Here is a 22,791-nt window from a genome sequence, read left to right as displayed (position 1 = left end):
TGGTGTGGGGGGGTGGCTGCTAAGGCCAGCACTGTCCCCCTTCCCCCCCATTATGGTGGTGCTCCAGTCCCTGTCACACCCTTCTGCCTCCAAGGAGCAAGGCGCTGCTGGCCTCGGCTCCCCCACCCTCTGTCTGGTCCTTGGCACAACTTCAGAATCATGGCAGCACTCCCCCATGCTTGGAGCACTCTGATTGGCTGTTTCCATCAGCCAATCACAGTGTGAATAAAGCATTATGGACGGACAGACAGACAGACTTAGGCTTGTATAATATTTGAATACTGTACAGTATTCAAGTCCCTAACCCCATTTTTCCCATAAGCCTTTAGTTTTACCAACCACGGTTTTGCCAACCATGGATGGGAACTTTCTGGAACCTAACCCCTGTGGTTGGCGAGGGAAACCTGTATTATCCAGGTAGTTAGGCTTTGTCTTGAAAACAAGTTTTGAAAAAGAACCAAGGACCATGTGGTGTTTTTTATCCATACTCGTTAGAAAAAGGTTGCTTGCCAGGGTGCAAATTTAGTTTTTCTTAAAGGAAACATGACATTAGATATTTTCAATAATCTTTAAATCACCAAAGTGGGATCCTTAGATAAGAGTGGCAGGCATCTGACAGGAAGTACAGTTCATTGTTAAGGTACCTAGGTTCAATTCCTGGCTTCGAGATGCCTAGGGTAACTTTTTAAGAGAGAGAGCCTGGATGCCTCATTATCCCATCCCTTCCCTACCTCATTGTGAAGATAAGTACGTGTAAGGTTATGAAGCCTTTAGAAATGGGGCCACATAAATACTTACGATTGGTAGCAAGGTAACCACAGAATCACAGAGAAGTAGGGCTGGAAGGGCCCTCCAAAGGTCATCTACTCCAGCCCCACACAAGAGGCAGGATCATCCTTCTGCCAGCCATCCTATACAAATCCATCTCAGGATGGCCTCATCTATAAACCTGAACTCAACTACCATCTCTATATGCAGATGACTAAACATATACTTCTCTACTCTACATCCGTCTCCTCTTGGCCAAATGGAAATCTTAGACAGTGTCTTCAACTTTTAAGTTGATGCCTGTCTCCTCAAGATGGATATTAACTGTTCCTCCTTTCCTACCTGTTACTCAGGCCCATAACCCTGGGCATCATCTTCACCTTCAAGTTCTTGCATCCAAACTATGCTTAATTCTTGCAGGTTCTTTCTGCATCAACATTTCTAAGATACTATCTTTTACATCCATCCATAAAGCACAACCTCTTGTTCAATCTCTCATCATCTAAGTTACTGCAATATGTTTCTTTGCGACCTTGTCACATGCATCCTTTTCCTGCTTATGCTCATTCAGAATATTGTTGCAAAGAACATTGTCCTAGGGCATCATTTAATCATCTCAAAGATCTTTCACCACACCCTCTTCCCCTAGCTACTCCCGTCTATATTACGTAAGTTATTTGTCTTCACTTTCAAGATCTCTCACAGCCTATCATCACACTTCCAACCAACAAAAAAGACATACTAATTAACCTGTGCTACAACATACTATTGAGATCAACATCTTAGTATGATTCCAGAACACAAATGGATAAAAGTAATATCTACAATAACATTAGATAGGTTAAAAAACAAGGGACAGAAGTTCCTAGAAAGAAAATTTCCACACTATACGAGTTATTGCACAATTACACCCTTCAGGATTTCTTGAAGCTTTCTCTGAAGCCACTGTCAGAGACAATGATCTTGATACAGTACTTACAGTACTTAGTACAGTGTAAAATCAAAGTCAGTGTCAGAAACTGAATTCTGTATTAGATGGGCCACTGGTCTCCTTCAGTAGTATCTAGCAGTTCCGACTCTCCTGTATTGTACAACACAGAAACAGAATCTGCCCATATGTAGTCGAAGTTTGGCATCTGTACATTTTGCTAGAAGCATTAAGATTCTCTTGGAAAGAACAGACTGTGGGCCCCAAGGATAAGAAGGGAGAAGACCTTGGGAAAATGATACCGGGAAGTAGTAACAGAATTGCTGCAGGACATAAAATTATTTTAATTCTAGTGTTCTGGAGAGCCACGAGGGAGACCATGAAAGTGAATAAGGCTTCAGTGAAGCACTGAAGCACAAACAAGGATTTAGATTTTAAATAAATATTTAGAAAAGAAACAAAGAGCAAAACTTGGTAAAAAGAAAGAGCTGCACAAAAGAAGGTATGCATTATCATTTCCATCCTGGCCAGGAAAGCATTTTCTTCTTTAATTCCAGACAAAACAAGAATTCCTATAGAATAAACAAGTTTAAGGGAATCACATTACAGAATGAGTAACTGTACAAAAAGTAAAACTATACTTATTTTGCAGCACAAGAACGGCAGTGAGATCAGTCTGCCTACTGTGCACCACAGCCAACCTTTTATCTAAACATATAAATGGAAATCTACAAGGGATAACCCAACCATTCTATATAAGTGAAAGATTTCACACTCCCTCAAATGTCCTTCATTTGAAAGCTTGTTAATATTTTTAGTCCCAAAACTAGTGACATACCTCACTAGTTAAATATCCTCACCCTTTTACTGTTGAAAATTATTTATATTGGAACTAAAGAAGTGCTTATTCTGAAAGAAGGAAGTCTACCACATATTAAGAGTTCTGTGTGATTACTTCATGACTCACATTTTGGGTCTTTGTCACACAATGCATGCCACACTTGAACATCAACAGATTGAGAAGTTGATTCTTATGTGCATTTTCTTGAATATACACCAGAAGACAATCAGCTGATTTAGATCCTAAAAGAACTGTCAGATTGCTACATGCTGTTCCTCTAGAGCAGGACTGTCCAACTGGCAGTCCGCAGGCTGGATGCTCCCAACTGCCTGCCGCAACCCCCATTACTTCTGCTGCCGCAGTGGCAGCCAGGGTTTCTAGGGCAGGGAAGCATGGCCAGAGGGGGCCCAGTAAGTGTGCTGCCCACACAGCAGCACTGGCAGTGGGGAAGGGGTGTCATGGCAGAGGCAGAGGCAGAGGCAGGGGAGGGAGAGGTGGGGTGTGGGCTCGTGGCTTGCCCACCCATACCAGTGGTGTGGAAGTGGGGGGGATGATTGTGCTGCTGATGGAGCAGCGGGAGGGGAGCTAGGAGCTTGCCTGCATGGCAGTAATATTTGCACGGCAGGGAAATTGTGCATGGTGTGGGTCCCAGGAGCTTGCTGGGCATGCAGCCCTGTGGCATGTGGCCCACAGTGTGCAGCCCAGACGCTTTACAGTTGAACAGCCCTGCTGTAGAGATGGAAATATTTACAAGAACAGTGAAACCTGTATGTGGAGAAGATCTGAAAGATGATTCAGCAACGTGACAGATTAACCTCCTCTGACTTCCTGAAATAAAGCCACAGTTCTGAATCATATTCTTCTTCAAAGCTAAGAAGGAAAAACAGTAACTGCCCAATATCTGAGGGACAGAAATCACATCAGAACACATTACTACAAGGCTACATTCATTAGTCCCAGTTTATTACCTGCTCCAAATTTTTTTTAAATGGACTCCTGTAAAGTTTGCCCCTAAGGCTTATCCTCAGTAATTCACTTCCTATGTTCATCATAAAATGCAGCCTTTATTAAGGGTGTAAATTAACACACACACACACTCATAAAATACTATTGTGTTAATGTGCTAATTCAGTCTTGATTACCCAGTCTTTTAAAAAAGACAGCATTTTCTAGTACAAAAATAACTTCAGAGGCTATATTAGAATCACAAAAAGCAACATTCACATTATAAAACATTTGGTCTAGTCTTTACACATTGCTAAAATGTAGAAAAAATACTCAATCTAAATTCTAGGGACCATCTATATTAGGTTTTTCCCCATAAAATATATATAAGAAGATAAGCCATTCTATACATCATCTTCACCTCTTTCAAAAAGAGCTCCTTTTTAGAATAGGTACTCATTCTCTTCTTTTTTTTAAAAATCTAAACTGTAAAATAGAAGGTAAAACAAATCATTCTTAGGAGAAGTAGGAAATGTTTCCTTCCCTATGACATTTGGCTCTAGTTAAGAACATGTAAAACATGATGAGCTATTCCAGATTTTCTGGCTTGGATAACCTTAACAAGGACTAATCTACATGCTGTATAAAAACAAATACATCTGGCAAAATGATGTATAATTCCCCCAATCTTTTTTTTTTTTTTTTTTAAATACACACAGTCATCACAGCTTAACTGTCCTCCCACATAAAGTCTGCAGCCCTGATTCTGCAACCCACTCCGCGGAAGTGGACTCCTGTGCCCAGGAGCTAATGGAAGCACCAGAGCCCTTCAGTGATACAGAAATGGCAAACTTAAAGTCCATGAGCTAGATTCAGTCTGTAGGACCGAGAGGCTCAGCATGGGGCCACAGGTTTAGGAGCAGGGCAAGCAAGGGTAGGCCTCACCACTGAAATTTGGGGCACAGAGCCCAGCTGGCAATGTGTGTCAGTCATTTGGGATGAGCTGCCACTCATCCTGCCACTGGATATAGATCTGGTCCACGAAGCTCCCCGTCTCTGGCCTGCAGAGGCAGGTGAGTTAGACACTCATGGCATAAAGAATATATTAAGTATTAGGAAGAAACCATCCAACTGACAGAAGCAGAAGCTGAGGCACAGAGACCTAAATTTTAGAAGTAATTAATTATTTTGTAAAGCTAACTTAAGGCAAAGTAAAGGGGCAACAAGGTGCTTAGCACTCCTGAATAAAAGCAAGGTCCTGCCCAGGTATCTAAATCTAAGCACCACAAAACAGGAGTCATGTGAACACTTGGGCCAGTTTAAGCATGCTGCCCATAGTCTCACTTAATTTCTATGGCAGACCTGGAAACTGAACCTATTAATCTTGATTTGCAACCCTATCCCATACTCCTTAAGCACTGTAGAAAAGGCAACCCTTAGAATTATTAACCTGCTTCACAGGGTTTTTTTAAAGAAATGCAAACTAGCTTTCTGAATTATTTCCACTAAACCAATCATTTCTAGTACATGGTATCTTGTGGACAATAGAAGATAGGCCAGCAGAAAACATATTAAGTCTGTTGAGAATATTCAGTGAGAAAAAGTAAATGGAAAAAGTAGCATAAAAGAAATAAAAGTAGCACCAAAGAAACAGGTCTGCTAACTCCTCTTTATTTATACAACAGAGGGCCGAATAAAACTGTGGAAGTGATCTGTAACAAACAACCTTATAAAAAAGTTACAGCCTGCATTAAGCAGGAAAAGAAAATTAATAATATGGGTAGGCATATTGGAGGCACTTGATTGATTCCAAGCACTCCTGCAATCTGAAACAATCCCACCAACCGAGCATTTGAAGAGGCTAAACTATTTATAAGAGGCGTTTCAGTTTTACACTAGCTTCATTACCAGATGAAACATACCCCTTAGTTTCCGTAAATATGAGAAAACAACAAGGCCTAATATAGCAAAAGAAAAAGGAAGAGCTTTTTGTTGTTATTATTAATATTATTGTTCAAGAATCTATTCTCAACTAGTCAGAGGTATCTCAAAGATTTATTTAACTATTTCCTCTTAAAGTCACGCTTACCAGACATTTGCCAAGAGGTGACTGTATCTGGTGTCTTTCCACTGTTGAGGCACAAGCCAGTTGCTCATATTTACTGAGAAGTCTAAGGGGCCACTGTTCAGAAACTAAGGCCTTATCAGTACTAAAAGTGTGGCCTTCTTAACTCTACCAGGATAATTAAGCAGCAAAATGCTCATAAATGTAGATGTTGTTATATCAGTATAAAAGTGCCTATATTGGTAAACAAACTAGGAAAGTGAAATAATCTTCCAGTATAAAGAACCTTACACTAATATAAATGGTCCTATAATAGCTACGTTTTACACTAGGCAAGCATGGCTACATTGGGGGAGGTGGAAGGAAACACAGCTTTTGCCAACACTGTTTGCCCCCAAAAACTAGTCCATGCCTAAGAAATGAAGACATTTTAGGAATGGTCTAACTACCTCATTTCAATATCGGTATAGGAAAAATATTCTATCATCTCTAAGCAGCATCAGGCAGGTTTAGAAAACTATACTCACAACAAAAAAGTGAAAAAACTAACTCAAATAAAACAAAGAAATGTGGAACAAAGACCACATAACCCAATTAAATATTTCAATTCTTTTCCTATGAAAATCAATGTACTCTATTATCTCTCCCCTTCCCATTCACAGCTGTCTCTTTGTTACTATTTCATGTGATAACCATTTGCTTAACACTTCTCTTCAACAAAGTTTTCTTCATAACCTGCTCCTAAGAGAAGAGGCTTGTTGGCACTACTTTTTTCTCCCACATTTTCCTCTTTCTCTTAGCTCTGTACCACTAGAGAGAGCAGGAGCTGACCTGTCTGGTAGCAGAGGGGGGAAAAAAAAAAAAGCAGTTTGAAAAATTTACTACAACTCTGCTATAGAGGAGGTGGCGGATTTACCATGAAACAAACCATGCGGTGGCACAGGGCCCCAAGAACAGAGGCCCCCAAAATGCAGGACAAATCTGAGGAGGATGAAGAAAAAAAGAATGAAAGGGTGGGGGAGAAGATTAAAAAAAAATGTTCTTTTCTTGGCTGGGTCCCAAACGAAGGCCCCGAAAAATCAAGCTGCGCACAGGGCCCCACTAACTCTAAATCCGCCACTATACAGAAAACATGAAGCAGTAATCCCTACCAATGAAATCCAGGTCTACACTACCCTGTTAAGAAGCCCTGTCGCCACACCCAAATGCAGCAAGTGGATGATACTATGGCTACAACTTTGATATCAGCTTGCCTAACCCAGTATTTGGTAAATTTGAAGCTCCATCTTGTTATGCAGTGAAAGCAAAAACGCTTCTTCAACCCCCAATGCATCTAAACCACCATGGGGAGAGGGAGGAGGAGACCTTTGCTACTCTACCAGTCTCCAAGTCATTTTTTTTTGTCATGTATCCCTGCCTCTATTACAGCTCACAGGTTTCCCATATAGCAGTAGAAAGAATATGAAAGGAAGTTCTGAACATTTTACAACTTCCTAGAGAGTTTTGTATGGCACCATTGAATATTAATGTTCTGTATAAATTCTGCTGTTGCCTGGGAAAGTGATGTCCCACAATTAGCAGCACTGTGCACAGCTGCCTTCAAAGTCAAGAAGATGACTTGCCTACTCGCGAAACTGAAACTGTACTGGTTTAGTCTTTGCTCACATTTAAAAGTTTATTGCTCGAAGTATGATGGATAGATATTTGTTCAATTTTAAGTGAAAGTTTTCCACTTGCCTGCAGTGAAATAAGTTTTTCAAATAGAGCTCAGACCACTAGTCATTTTGCCACTTCAAATACCAATGTTCAACCAGCATGCTTGTTAAGAGAAAAATGTTATATGTGGAGTGTTACACAGTATAACCTCATAAATCCAGATATCAAAAATCCAGAATTATCAAAAATCCAGCACTTCGCCCTGCCGCTCTGGGACCAGCCACTGCTTCCTTCCCCCTGCCCCCGGACACACTATTCACCACCCTGTTATTCACCACCCCATGTGCAGCCGCTGCTCCCCCTGTTCCCCAACTATCTACCATGCCAGTTTCAAAAATCCGTCATTTTCAAATTTCTGGCAGGTGCTTGGTTCCAAGCACACCAGATTTATGAGGTTATACCATATACAGTTCCAAACCCATAAATTTGTATCATTATTCACAAAAGTGAATATTACATCATAATGTTTCAGGGGTGTACTTGGTAGCCGTGTTGGTCTGAGACAAAAAACTAGAACTCTTGGTTCCAAAATGATACCTTTTATTAGACCAACTGGAAAATAGCAAAAAAATTGTCCTTTTCTGCAGGCTTTCAGGATCAAAGTCCCTTCGTCAGGCTTTGGGAAAAGTGTAGATGGTACAAGATGGTAAAAAGTCCCCATAGGTAGGAAATAAACTTTATTTTTGCACAGAGGGAGCTGAAGATGTAAGTCTGTCCCTCTGGGTCCATGAGAGTGTCTTTGTGAGCTGTGTTGAGTAGCTCTTTGATCCCGAAAGCTTGCAGAAAAGGACAATTTTCTTGCCATTTTCCAGTTGGTCTAATAAAAGGTATCATTTTGGAACCAAGAGTTCTAGGGTTTTTTATGTCTATTACATCATAAGACACTTAAAAATTATAACAGACCACTTTGGAAATAAGGAGGAGAAAAGAATTTGTCCTGTAAACACTAATGAATAAATGCAGACCTAGGTGGTCCTTCTTCCATCAAACCAGCAAGAAGCCATGCAAACATAATCAAAGGCAGAATCTGTGCCATTATTTATTGGAGGGAAAATGTATTTTGCTTTTATTATTATTCTAGTCCAGGGGTGGCAAACATGCACCCCATGGAACCCTGTCATCCAGCCTGTGCAACTTCTGAAGGGGCCGGGAATTCAGGGGTACGGCTTGCTGCCAAAATCTGAGGCATGGAGCCCTGTTGGCAATTGTGTCGGCAGCATGGGGCGAGCAACAGCTAAGATAACCCAAGGCCTCCACCAAGATTGACACTCAAACCACCATTTCCAGATCTGACCAGCAAGGAATCCTGTCATCCAGCTCTGGCCAGGGTGTGGGATGAGTTTGACACCCCTGCTCTAAACCGTAATTTAACTCTTCATCCCAAAAATTTGTTTTAGTCGCTCACAAAGGTATCTAGAAATCAGCCTTGGAAAAATTGAGCTGGACTGGGAGAATCTGAGAGGAAAACCAATTAGTCTAGCCTAGAAGATGGCAATTCTAAGGAGCAGTGTTTCCCAAACATATGGGGCTTATACCCCACTATGGTCAAGTCAGATATTCTTGTGGCCCCCTTACAATTCAGCTGCAACCTTTTAGCAACAGCAAGCTGAATTAAGGCACTCTCGTTGCAAGGTGGGCCACCGTTTGTGACTCAGCTGCTGCTAGCTCTTAGTGCTGCTTCTTCCCCGTCACCACTTCCTCTCACTGCTGATTACTACCAGTTGCCACTTCCCCTGCCACCAGTTGCTGACAGCTCCCTCCCAACACACACACATGCACATACACAAACAGCCAAATGTCACCAGCATCCTGGCTTTCACCAGCATCCAGCCTACAGCCTGTAAAGAGATGTTAACTAGGCCTACTTTTGTAGGCCTAATTAATATCTCTTTACAGGCTGTAGGCTGCGAACCCCAAACCTGCTCCTGCCTTTGTTTCAAGGTAATCTGCACCATCACACACCCTCACAGGAGGTGAGAGACTTCATACCAGCTATGAACCAACTGCCCTACGTTTTCCATCTACTGACTCCTCTGTGAAATCCTATGAAGCATGAACTTTCATTTCTACCCAGGAGAACTTTTACAATCTTTTTTCCAACGCCTGATGAAGGATGTATGTGCCCAAAAGCTTGCAATTAAATAATTTTTTTTGCAAAAATCTTGTTGATCTAATAAAAGATATTATCCCTATTACAAGTCCTGATTGCTTTTTCGTCTAGACCAATATGGCTATAATCTGGATACCTGACATGGTTCACACATGCACGGACATCCTGATAATACTTTGCCTTCAGGTCTTCCTCCAGAAACCTTTCACACCTGCCCAACAGGGTGGAAAACAGCCTTTGTCGCAAAACTCACTATTGCAACTCAGCTTCTGTTTGGAGAGAACATGGAAAAAGAGATGCATTCAGGCTGAAGCATCCTGACAGCACTGTGTAGAAGCACTATGCTGGCTTCTAGCTGTCAGTTTTTCACTTCCATAAACTATAGCAATCCACCCATTTAGCTTTCTTAATTAAGATGTCTTTGGGAAGAAAGTAGCAGTGTTTCTGTAAAATGAAAATAAAAATCAGACATACTGCAGTCACCTGTACGCCAGTCTAAAGACAGATTTGTATCTTTCCAATATTACTGCTACCCATTAGCAGTTGTATAAAATTAAACCTTTAATATTGAAAACAATATAGGATTATCTATCATTCTCTTAAATGTCCGCAAGACACAGATGAATTTAACCAGAGAGTTTATACTTTCATGTACTGTACCTTTTTTGTTGGTTCTAATAATTGTCTCAGACAACAATAAAGGGCTTCCATTGGAAACTTCATTGATAGGCTTTTCTGGTGGTTTGTTGGCAAGACTTTCTTTCTTCATGTCCTTCTTTATTTCCTGTATGGAGAGAAGAAAAGAAAACGGTGAGAGAACTTATACAATGTTATACAGGGTAATTTAAGTCTCAGATACCCCGGATTGGAAAAAAAAAAATCACTGATCACTCCCCCAGGTTGCCAGCTAGATTTGATTTAAAAATATAAATAAAAAGAAAAGAGTTGTTCCTACAGTATGATGCGATAATTTGGGTTATTTCTTACTCTGCTCCACAGAAGGCAGTTATTCTCTTACTACTATACAGTTCAGGTGATAACAGGTTATTGTCATTCCACTGACTACAACTAGACAAGTTTTCAAATGGTTTCCAGAGCTAAAAATAGTTTAAAGATGCATTGTATAGTGGTAATTCAAGACTGTATCAGCTAAAGCTTTTATATAACCCTACCCTTTTCATAATAAAGATGATGCTTCAGTTTAGGCTACTATATTGGTAGTAGATGTATGTATAGCATACCCTAACTCCTGGACCTATTTACAAGTGAAAATGTCACAAAGGGGGGGAAAAAATCCAATAAAGCTAATAAATTCCCTGCTTTAAAACAGGTTTTCACCAGATTACACTTCTGCCTAAAAACCCTACTTTCCCTATTACAAGGCACACTTAAAATTACTATAACTGAATGACTGCCAGAAATAAAAATCATCCAGTTTTCCATTTTACTAATTGTGCTTTAGATAACACTGTGCACAGCTGGCGTTAGTTTCCCTTTGTAAAGGCTGACAAACCAATTTCTCCTTGTTGTTTCTGTGGACATTTCAGGACACCAGTTGGGGGAAGTGAAAATAATTTTAAAAAATAGGAAAATATGACAAACACTACTAATACTGGCAAAGGACTTCAGGGGAAGTCGTCATTCTGGTTAATACTAATAACACTTTATCAGTTGCAAAATATGTTAATGCATTGGTCATTTTCACAGTCTGCAACAAATATGAGAGAAGTAAGCTTTCACTGATATAAACCTGCCCTTGGTATATTACTACAAAGAAATGTTCATAGTGGTTATGTACTCAAAAATATTAAAAAAACCTTGTCTGCAAACCTTAAAATTTATCAGCTTAATTACTTGTCTGCCCCTCATTCCATAGTTTTTTTGAACACCTTGTATTCTTTTACTATACTTCGTCCTCACAGCACCCCTGTGAAGTAAAGAAGTACCATTATATACATTTTCCAAGTAGGGAACTGAAGAAACAGAGGATATGCCTGCACAGCACAAAGCAAAGCTGTGCAGAAAAACCTAAGCTAACTCTAAACAAGCTAGTTTAGGTCCCAGAAGCAGCACGGTCAGATTAGCACAGAACCCTACAGGGGCTAACTACTTGTGCTGAGAAGCAGGGTATATCCCGCATCCAGTACCAAAGCTACCTTGTTCACAGCTAACCTAAGCATCTCTGCACAGCATTGCACTGTGACACAGAAATACCCAGAGAAACTTAGTGACTGGCTGTAGGACAACATAGGAAATCAGCAAAGGAGAAGAAAACTGAACACCCGTGTCTCCCAAGTCCTCAGGCTATTAATTCAGCCTTCCTCCATAGCCTCAATGTTTCTGGAATAAATTCTAAACATACATCTAAATTCACCTGCATTTATTGAAACAGTTTTAGATTCCAAAAATTCAGTAATCTCATTAGTAAACCTATATCTCCTAATATTTTTAAAGGGCTTTGGTAGGTATAGATGCAAGCCTATGGCCAACTAAATGCTATTAAACATAACATTTTATCATTATCTAATAAGTCTGAAAGTTGCACCAGTACTGGATCTTTAAAAAGCAGAAGAAAGAGTTACTGAGCAAGCGTGTGCACACCCTTAGTGGCAGGCTCCATGAATGCTTCATGGCATGATGTCCTGTGTATGCATGCATGATCCAGAAGATATAACCAAGCTTAATATCTAGAATATTCATCATGAAAACTTGTAAAATAACAGGAAGTAGATTTCTGCTGCAAATTGTAAAGACTTATTTAGCATTAAAAGCAAGCAAAACAAGGATTTCGAAATAATACTTTAATTTGCAAAGTACTTTGCTACTAAAATTGAATTAGTTATGTTGTTACTTTGAAAAAAGAGCTATCAAAGCTTTCTGAGCTTCCCTCAAAAGATGAATCAACCTAATGCAAACATTCTTGTATACTTGCACAAAGTCATTTACCATATATCCGAGTATTCGGTTGGTGGATATAAATTTTATTAACAGCTACTTCCCTCAAACTGTCAATATTTAACCTAGTTATTTCAATGAAATCACACAAATAAAAAAAGCAACTGAGACCCAATTTACCCCAGGAATCATCATCACCACTGATTGTAATATATCAGTTATTAAAGGAAGTTTTGTTGTGTTCCACCTCCGTCCATCTGATTCAAAAGTCAGATACAGGATAGTCCACAAATAATACATGCTTACATAAAGGAGGTAAAATTATTTTATAAAGAATATGCCAGGTTAGTAAATGGATTATTACATGGATATTTTTTTAAACCTAAGAGTTCAAAGCCATTATAAACCTCTTTGTTGCATTTTGAAGTATGCCAGCTCGAAGTTCAGTTTGCAACAGTAAGTGACAGATTCTGTGTTCATTTAATATTCTGGCAGAGGCAACTGAAATGGAAAGACCTAGTATGTCAAAATATTAATCTCCCTCAAGCAGGACCTCAGAGAACTAGCCTTCTGAAGACCCCACATTACCAGAGGGAATTTCCTATGCATTATTTGTAAGTGAATTTTTCAAGTTTCCATGTCAACATGAAACTAAATGTTTTCCACATCAAAAGACCTGAAATATCAACTTCTACAGCGACAAACAACAAAAATGAAACCTTTCTTTCTTGAATAAATGGGTGGGAGAAGGACTAAGCCAAACAGTTTCTGCAGAATATGACTTGAAAAACTGAATTCACTACTTTACAGGTGGCTGAGAAAACCTAGTGTTCAAAATGAATGCAGTATATCCTAGGACTGCCACCACCGCTCATCAGATTACCATGCCCCCACCCCAAAAAATAGTCTTAAACTGACAAACCACCAGAAGCTAGATAAACCAGTGCTGCAAAACAAATCCCACACACAATTCTTGTACTCTGGGTGGAAGAAAAGAAAGCAAGCAAGCTTCCTTTCCTTTTTAGCAACCAAAGGAAGGGAGTGGTGGCATTTATCAAACGTATACTAAAAAAGTCCATTATCAGAAACACAGCTATTCCCATTGACAGAGCAATTTAGAGACATGTTCTGCTCATATCTCCCAGCCACAAGTTGGAGTGGGGGGTGTGCCGTCTTATCAAGATTCCTCTTGGTCCATTTGGGCAAAGTTATTTACCTCTTCTTCATTCATATTAACTTGTGTCTAGTTCAATTCATCTTCTATCAGCCAGTAAATACCCTTCCTCATCCCATCAGGAGTTTATCATCCCACTATCTTTATGTTTTAATTTCTGCAGCCACAACAGCCAATTTAGATCTATTTTTATGACCTTCCCAAATAGCTTCTGCCACCAGGGGGCAGCAAATTCAGAAATGCTAGAGGCTAAGTACAGACATTCAAAAAGCCCCTGGTGGAAACATTCTGTAGCACTTTACATTCGCTGTTTGGGGTAGACTGGCCCGTAGCCTGCCTGCACTGGCTGAGGCAAGGAGGCTGGGGGTGCTCTTGCACACCTCCCAAGAGGCTGCTGGAGCCATCTTTCTTCCCAGCCTTGTCCCCATGCCAGCTGGCAACTATCAGCAGCTGCTGGGGAGGGAAAGCAAGAAGGGGAAGGAGCCCCCAGTGCCACGTCCCATCCTCCACCCCTCCGACTGGGGTTGGGGTGGGTTGGGTCCATGCAGTAAGGGGGTTCTAATCCCCCACCCCCAGTTCCCAGTGCAGTGAAAAGCTGGGCAACCCCATATTGCAGCTCCTGGCTATAGCTGTCAAGAGACTGGGGCAGGTAAGGAGGGAGACCCTGTGCCACACAGGCCCTCCAGATTGCTGGGTTAGGTTTTAGGGGTGACCAAGCCAGGTCCTTGTGGCATGGGGGCTCCCTCCCCTCCCCCCTCTTGACAGCTGCAGCCACTAGCTGCAACATAGAGCTGCCCATCCTGGCTTTTTGCTGTGCCAGGAACTGGGGGTGCTGCTGAGACCTAGCTAGTCTCCTAGAGCCCCCAGTCAGCAATCAGGGGGAGGTCTGCATGGCTATGACCTGCAGCACAGGGCTGCCTGGCCCAGCTTTTCACTGCACCGGGAACTGGGAGTGGGGGAACAGAGCACCTATGCTGCACAAATCTGGACCACAACCTCCTTCCCAAGACATGAACTAGAAGTGTCAGGGGGCCCTATACAGCATTAGGGGTCTTTTTCCCCACCCCCAACCTGGCCACACAGAGAGGAGATGGTGCCTGTTCTGCCTCCTCTCTGTGACAGCTGGGGGGAGGAGAGGGCTGGGCCTGTGCTCGCAAATGCAAATGAGCACCAGCCGAAACTAGCAAGCCACTCAGTGAGGAGCCCCTGGGATGCTGGGGGCATGTAACCTACCTTGACTCACAATGGGATGTGATACAAACATTCAGTAAAACGCTCTAACCTAAAGTGCTTTAGTCTCATACAACATCCATCCAGAGTTAACTTAGAGTAGAATCTGCTATTTTAAAAGGCCTTTATGTGCGGTGAACATCTGTTCTGTTACAGCTGTGAAGTGCTTTCTGCATGCTTAACGTGCAATAAGTGTAATGTTTGTACCTAGCCAGAGGCTCAACTCTATTGCCCTGTGAAATCAAGCCACAGGCGACTCCAAAAATCCTGACTGCTGATGGTACTCTTGCAAGAGATAACTGATATAAGTGAAAGGGCATCTTCCAAAGGAGGATCTTCCTAGTTTGTTAAATCAAATGATGAAAAAGGTAAAGACTAATGCCACTTTCATGTTACATTCATTTATATGATTTCCTTTGCAATACCTTCCCTTGATCATGCTGCAACGAGGGAAGGTCAGGGTAGATATTAGGAAAAACTCTCTCACTAGGAAGGTAGTAAAACACTGGAACAGGTTACTTAGAGAGGTTGTAGAATTTTCATCCTTGAGGTTTTTAAGACCCAGCTACACAAAGCCTTTGCTATAAGATCTCGTTGGAGACAGTCCTGCTTTGAGCAGGAGGCTGGACTAGATGACCTCCTGAGGTCCCTTCCAACCCTAATTTTCTATTTTTCTATTTTCTAATATGCAAAAAGTATCAGTTCCATGACTAACAACTAGCGTTTGGTTTCGATTCTAAGGAATCCTTCAGAGTTATTTAGGAGAGTATAGGAAGTCTCTTATTTCAATAACTGAATACTTCAAGATTGCATCTATTTTTCCAATGTTTTCCAGAGGAAATCTTTCCCCAGGATCCTATCCTCAGCCAAGAGAATCCAGGGGTAAATGACTTCCACCTCTCACTCATCATAATCCCATTCTAGGTTGCTGGTTAGTTGCTTTTTTCTCTTCACTGGACCAAGTTACTCCTGATCTTCAGACATTTCCCATGTACCTACCTGTAACAGGTATCCGCTCTGGGCCGACCTAAACGTGGCCTGTACACCTGTTCCTGGGGCAACCCCCCGCCTACTCGCCTGCCATGCCTTGTTGTTGATTAATTGGTGTTAATTAGCGGGAGGCTGCCCTTGTACTGCCCTGCTGCCAGGGGGCACTATCTGCGGCTACATTTCCTCCCCTACACCGCAGTTCACACCTCGCCGATGGAATAGATGTTATGTTCCATCCTAGTTATGATCTGGCCCCTTTTTGTCCTCTCTGGGGCTTCTCGGCAACTGCCCCCTTCTCTGGGGCTTCTGCCCCCTCTCAGGGTGCTCCTCAATACTGCCACCCTCTCTCAGGGTGCACGTCCATACTGCCGCCCTCTCTCAGGGCTCACCACGCCTGCACCAGGGCTTCTTGGCAATGCTCCCTCTCCGGGGCTTCTCAGCTGCCCCTCTCTCTGGGACTGGGGTCTGTGCACCCCGAATGCTGCACCCTTACTAGTGCTGGGGTCCCCACTCTGCTGTGGGTCCCCTATGAGGCCTCCTCCAACCCCTCGTAGCCTCACCCAAACCACCGGTGTAACAAATAGCAACACAAGAGGATATAACATAAACAAAAGCTGCCCGGCTATAATCACACTCAAGCCTACTGGGGTTCTTCATCCCACAGCAGTGTCAAGCGCTGCTCCTTCAGCAGGCGTCTCCTCTCTTCTATGGCAGAGAACTCCTTCCTCAATGGCTGCTGGCAGGGAACTGCCTCTGGCCCCAGCCCCTAGGGTTTATAAGGGAGCCAGGCCCTGCCCCTTCTGGTCAGCTGACCTTCTCTGGTTACCCTGGCAACCCACAGCTGGGCTCCTTAGTCCCTGCTAGGGCTTCGTCCCTAGCAGTTCCCCCTCTTTGGGAGCAGGGCACCTCAGTGCTCTATGACACTACCATATCCATATGCTAACATTAAATTAGAGGCCTAATCCCATTAGTCTGGACTTGCAGAGCCATTAGGGAATGAACACAGGAAATAACAGTTAATTTCTAAAATGGAAAGGGGGAAAAAGTGAAGGTCAAGTCAATTCCCCCTGCAGCAATAAATCTTATCGTAAGGTCCTTAAAATTCAAAAATACCCAGGGGTGAGATTCTGTGCTGCATATCTCAGGAGATCAGCACAGACCTTGAAGCCCAAGAGGAAAAGACTATGGTAACCTTTAGCCACCTATGTACCCTCCCAATTTTTGGTTGCTTGGTCCAGAGACTAGACTGATTCTTAGTATAATATAAAGAGCCTAGAGGCCTTTCTAAATGAAGGTAGAATCCCTAGATCTGCCATTACCAGATCAGTGAGCTAGGAGAAACTCTTAACTGCACCAAAAATCAGAAAATAAACAGGGTTGCTCAAACCATAAGAGAAACTTGCATCACATTCTCACCTCAGACATCACTTGAGCAAAGTTGCCCATGGGGGAGGGGGAACCGGCCTCCGTGCTCTGCTCTGCTGCAGCTGTGCCACCTTCCATGGGCAGCAGCCCTGGCCCAGGCACTGCTGGGGGGGAAGTCAGGAGGCTGCAGACCTGGGTCCCTGGTCCCATAGTGCTAACAGCTGAGGGTCCCCACCGGAAGGGCAAGGGGGGGCGGGGGACGGCAGCAAAGGGCTGTGGGGAGGGAGTAAGGGGCAATGGCATGGGCAGGGCACTGGCATGTCAAAGCTGCTCAGCACCACAATGCAGTGGTAGGGGACAGCCGCAGCTAGACCCACATCCTGGTGAGCAAAGGGGGCAAGGGGAGCTCTGATTTGCCATAATAAAAAACCCAGAATGAAATGCCAAAACATATAGGTATTTAGAATGTACAGCAAAAGCTTTGTTATTCAGCACCCATGGGGAATGGGGGTGCCGGATAACCAAATATGCTGGTTAACTGAGAGGCCGCCCAAACAGGCATCTTTGCGGGCCACTGCCTCTCCCACCGCGTCCAGTGTACTTCTGCCCCTCCTGCCATGTTGCCACCCCTCCCACTGCATCAGTGTGCTGGGGGATAGGGAGGAAGGCCCCGCACAGGCTGCTCTGCCCCAGGCCGTGGGGGCTCGGCGAAACCGGAAGCGCCATGGTGGGCACTTCCATTTTCGCTTTTACCTTACAGGCCAACATGCCAGTTAATAGAGCATGCCGGTTTATAAGGTGCCGGATAACACGGCTTTTACTGTATTTTGTTATAGTGAATGAGGCACTAGCAGGCTTCCAAACTGCTTTTAAATTGTAAGTATATCAATTAAACACCATGTTCAACTGATACCTATATCAGTGGTGTTTCATTTTAATTATGGAGCTTGGGTTTTTTAATCAAAGAAGGTGCATAATTTTTTATCAGAGAATTTGCAATTTTTAAACAGAGAAACCAGGATCCTTGGTGCTGAGGTACATGTGTAGCGTGCTAAACTTCCTTTGTGATATGTACTTCAAGAACACTGGCCAGGTAAAGATAGTTGCTGCTCTCCCAGTAGAAACTACAAGTGTACAGATGTTCATGATTTTTCTCCAACTGCAAAAATGGTCACTCTTGGAGAATAATAACCTGGGAACAACCAGGGTTAAATCAATCCTGGGACAGTTTTTCCTGAGAAAGTGAATGTCTGTACACATTCACTGATCAATCCCATTGTGGACCCTGATCACAAAATAGAGATTGTGTGACAGGGTTGCCCGTGACAGCAAACTACTGTACTTGATGACCCAGGATGTCCCTTCCACTCCTCAGTCCCCAAGGAAAAAAAAATGGGCCAGAATACTGATATATAGAGAATGCATATAGAGAACATCTCTAGATGAAGAAATTCAAGCTCATGACCCTCATATTCCACAGACAGGGGTCAATCCATTAATCAGAGAGTATGCACACCTTTCATCAAGATATTTCTGAAGAAGTAACAGCTGTCATAGATGTGACCTCTCTGAAAGCTTTAGCACCTCTGGTTATAGAGTGCAAGAGCTTGCTAAATCAGTCCTTGGTTCCATTCAATAACTGATCTTAGGCCAGAACATAGCATAAAATTGACAATGGTCACAATGTTACATATTTCTTGGTATGCACTAAAAAAAGTGCAGGAAAAATGTATTAGCAGCTCATTTTAAGGGGGAAGAGCAGTGCCTTATGAACTCCTCACCCAAATGACCTCAAGTTTCCACCATAAATTCTAATGCAGACTCTTTGGAGTATAAGGATTTTTAAGACACCCTCCCCTTTCTACACACAAAGATTTTAGGGCATAAACTGTCCTTATTAGGAGGGAAGCTATGTCCAAGGAATGTCTGCCTGAAAAACCACAAACTCCCAGTCTAACCTTGACAAATTGAAGCAATTTTCAATAAAGACTGAGATTATGCATGTAGATTATGAAGTACTTTGAAATATTTGTTCTTAAAACCAGAAATTTTGCCTTTAAAGCAAAATGTCCTTGCCCTCTCAAAAAGTCCCCGTAGAAGGTAAGCAGAAAGCAGCTAGTATGCATACCATTCTCAAAAAGATGCAGAGCCAAGAACTCAAACTCACTATTCATAGGCGCTGCCCAGGTTCAATAACCAGAGTGTAATAACCAAATCCGTTTGATGTCAGACTGCTTGCAAACACACTGCCTTCGAACCAAGCCACAGTTGTACTATACACATGCAAACTGCACTCTCTGGTGCACAAACGTGGCTCCCGCCCCGATAGAAATCTAGTTCTACCCCAAACAACTTTTAAAATAATGCTTCCCCCAAGGTAGGGTTACCAGATTTCAAAGTCCCAAAAAAGAGGACACCTGTCAGGGGGACACCTCACTCCCAAACCACAGGCCTCTGGGTCCTGCCAGTGCCCCTCACTCCCAACCTGCAGCCCCATTCCTGGTGCTGCCCCCTCACTCCCGACCCATAGTCCCTTGCCCCCCCCACTATGCTTGTGCCCCTCAGTCCCAACCTACAGCCCCCCCATCCCTGCTGCTGCACTCACCCCTCACCCTGCCATTGCCCCCCACACCCCCGGGGCCAAACTGGTGCCCCTCACCCCTGACCCACAGCCCCCTGACACTGCCAGTGCCCCTCAGTCCCCACCCACAGCTCCCCACAGCCCTGCTGGTTCCCCTCACTCCTGATCCGCACCCCCCTGCTCCCTCCAGCCCTGCCAGAGGGGGTCTCCAGTTACTCCCATCCCAAACAGGCCAGAATGTGGAGGCTGCAGAGGCTCTGGCTTGTGCAGGTAGCAGCGGAGTGAGTCCACCCATGGTGCAGGCTGGAAGGAGGAGAGGAAGCTGGTAGGTAGGTTTATACCATGAACCTTTCCTTATGACCTCCATAAGTCAGAGACAATTTTAATAAGTTTGTGAATTTTGGAACACAGAAAAAATGGCTTATAAAAGACAAAAAGCTAATCTCAATCTAAACTATCAAGTATTGCCACTCTAATATAAACCAAGAGCTAACATACACATTGGAAATGTATCCTATTAGATAGGTACAGCGACATTCAAGATGACATAAGCAAAAGATAAAGTTTTGAAATGCAGTTTTTAATGTTTTCTTAATCTTTCAAGAATCACTACTTATACTGATATAGCACTTCTACATAGTCTGTGCTTAATTGGAAAATTTTGCATGTTATGTTAAAAAACTAGTTGGTGGTTTGCAAAGAAAAAAAGTTTTGTCATACTTACAATTTCTGTACTGTGATCTATATTAAAAGGCTGGGCTTTTGGCTTCAGAATTTACTCAGTCATTATTGTTAAAGGGAACAGTATTTTTCCTACAATGCCTGAATATGGAAGTTCCTTTCTATCAAAATATTTCCTTTAATGCAGAAGGAAATGGTCAAATCAGTTCTGCTGCTGTAGTCACAGCTAATATTTGCTAGTAGGCACAAAAACGTACAATGTTAAAGACACAAAGAAAATCTGCTTCTCCCCGCCGTCCCCCCAACTACAAAACTGCACAACCTAATATTAACTGGTGAGAGTATTCTAACCCAGATTAAGGGCACTTCTGCTTTTTTTTTTTTTTTTACTAAATGAATGTTTCAAGTTTTTACTCGATGGATTCTTCCAATAGCACATCCTCAGTGTGTACCTTGACTACAAACATTTCAGTAAATCACTGCAAGCCTTCCACAGCTACAAATACAACACATTCTGGAAACGAAAAGTCCCAGACAGTAGGGCATTTTCATTTCTCAAAGCTACAGGGAGCTATGCAAATCTGTGGGCAAATTACTGTCACAGATGGCAAGATCATTTATCTAAGGTTTTTACTTGTAAAAAAAGAAAACTGATTCCTTACATTCTGGGTGGGAGGGGGTTAATTTAATTAACCTACGTGCAGTCACAAGGGTTTTGTTTTTTTTAAACAAAAGCACAAAAATAGCAAATTGGAGGGGGAGGAGGAGAACAGATGCAAATGAAAAAATAATGAGACATTTCACAATTCAAAAGTCTACAGCCTGTACATTGCTTGAAGCCAAATATGGTGGTAGTAATAAGAATAGAGAACCATAGGAAGCTGAGAGAGAGCCCATGCAAGGCATTCTCATTACCAGAAGATGACAACAGAAGCATCAGAGACATCTTAAACTTTGTCAGAAAGTATGCAACATTTAAGAGTTCAGGATGCTTCACCAGTCTCTCACTCCTAAACCGCCCTGTTTACTTCAAGAGATACAACTTCTGTGGTTATTTTCTCTACCTGTAACTGCTGCAATAGACTGGGTGACAATTGCCTGTCCTTATTCATGCTTGTGGCTTTTTCATTAACATAATTCAACAACACCAGGTCATTACAAGCATATTGAATCATAAATACAACTCTGGAACACTAAAACCAGGGGCATGATTTTGCAGCAGCACAAACAGTAGCGGCACACATTTGTGCTGCTACTTTGTGCTGCAGTGCACGCGCCTGCCCTTGCACTTTGCAGCAGGACACATTGTCCTGATGTTCCATGTGCTGCAGAGGAGGGGAGGGCAGGGGGCAACTGGGGCACAGGGTGCCTCAGTGGAGGGGTAGCTGGCAGGCAACCCCCATGCTGAAGCACCCTGTGGCCCAGTCAGCTTGGGGGTGGCACATGGAGACGGGCTGCCTGCTTTCTCATCTCCACGTGCTGCAGAGCCCTTTGCTGAGGCACCCTGTGCCCCAGGCAGCTGCTCCCCAGCTGGCTGGGGTGCAGTGTAGCTCAAAACAGGGGAGCAGGCAGTCCTGGTCTGGCTGCTCCCCTGTCTCTGCGTACCTCAGCGCAACAGAGCCCCTGCACTGAGAAATGTTGCGCCCCAGCCAGCCACGGAGCAGCTGCCTGGGACTTAGTGTGCCTTGCAACAGGGGAGCAGCAAGCCCAGGGCTGCCTGCTCCCTTGTCTCAAGGCACGCTAAACCCCAGCCAAATCGGGAGTAGCTGTCTGGGGTGCAGGTTGTTTCAGTGCAGGGGATCCACAGCACATGGAGATGGCGTGGGCAGCCCTGGGCTGCCTGCTCTCTGGTCTCCGCATTTGTCCCGGAGCACACACAATTTAGGGTGCTTTGCAAAGCTTTCTTCTTCAGCATTATTTGCTATCGGAAAATCTAGGTAGCAAATAGGGTATTGTTGGCTGGGCGGGGTGCAGTTAGTTGGTGGGTGCCGTGGGCCAGATTAAAGTACTTGGCAGGCCGGATGCAGCCTGCAGGCCATATTTTGTCCACCCTGAGCTAAGAGCTGGTGAGAAGTCAGCAGTGAAAGGGTTAAAACGGTAGCTTTTGCTACAGCCAGTAAGAGGGGGTGAGCAAGCTGAAGGCTAGGCTCTGTCCCTGCTCCACAAAGCCATAACTCTGAAACAATCTTTTCCTCATCCCACCTTCCCAAAACTAAGGTCCATGTCGGGGGGGGGGGGCGCGGGGAGGTGAAGTATGCAAGAAAATACGGCACTCAACAGCTCATTAAACTCTCAGGGTTCTGCATTTCACTTTCAGGACCTGGCACCAGGATTAGTTCAAGACATCTGCCCAATTTATATCCTGATCTCACAAAGCCTTATACACACACAAAATGAATTTTACATACTGTGAATGGGTCTAGAGAGTTCAATGGGAATCCTGGAAACGTGTAAAGTTAGGTCTCAGCAGGATGACAGCCTTAGAGTGCTGCTTTTTGTAGG

The 22,791-nt window shown here is 43.2% G+C and overlaps 1 protein-coding gene across 2 annotated transcripts in view; it reads right to left on the bottom strand.

The window, feature by feature from the left end:
* SH3KBP1 (SH3 domain containing kinase binding protein 1) overlaps window positions 1–22,791 on the bottom strand; it is a 343,403-nt gene that overhangs the window by 248,170 nt on the left and 72,442 nt on the right. For both annotated transcript variants that reach the window (XM_025201103.1, XM_025201104.1), the window contains exon 2: window positions 10,034–10,157. In XM_025201103.1, the coding sequence (XP_025056888.1) occupies window positions 10,034–10,142 (109 nt within the window). In that variant the 5' untranslated portion in view covers window positions 10,143–10,157. The remainder of the gene's footprint in view (window positions 1–10,033; window positions 10,158–22,791) is intronic.

This window comes from Alligator sinensis, unplaced genomic scaffold (assembly GCF_000455745.1).
Source record: "Alligator sinensis unplaced genomic scaffold, ASM45574v1 scaffold583_1, whole genome shotgun sequence".
NCBI classification, from domain to species: domain Eukaryota; kingdom Metazoa; phylum Chordata; order Crocodylia; family Alligatoridae; genus Alligator; species Alligator sinensis.
The sequence above is the reverse complement of the archived record's forward strand: the minus strand, read 5'-3'. Positions and strand labels throughout refer to the sequence as shown.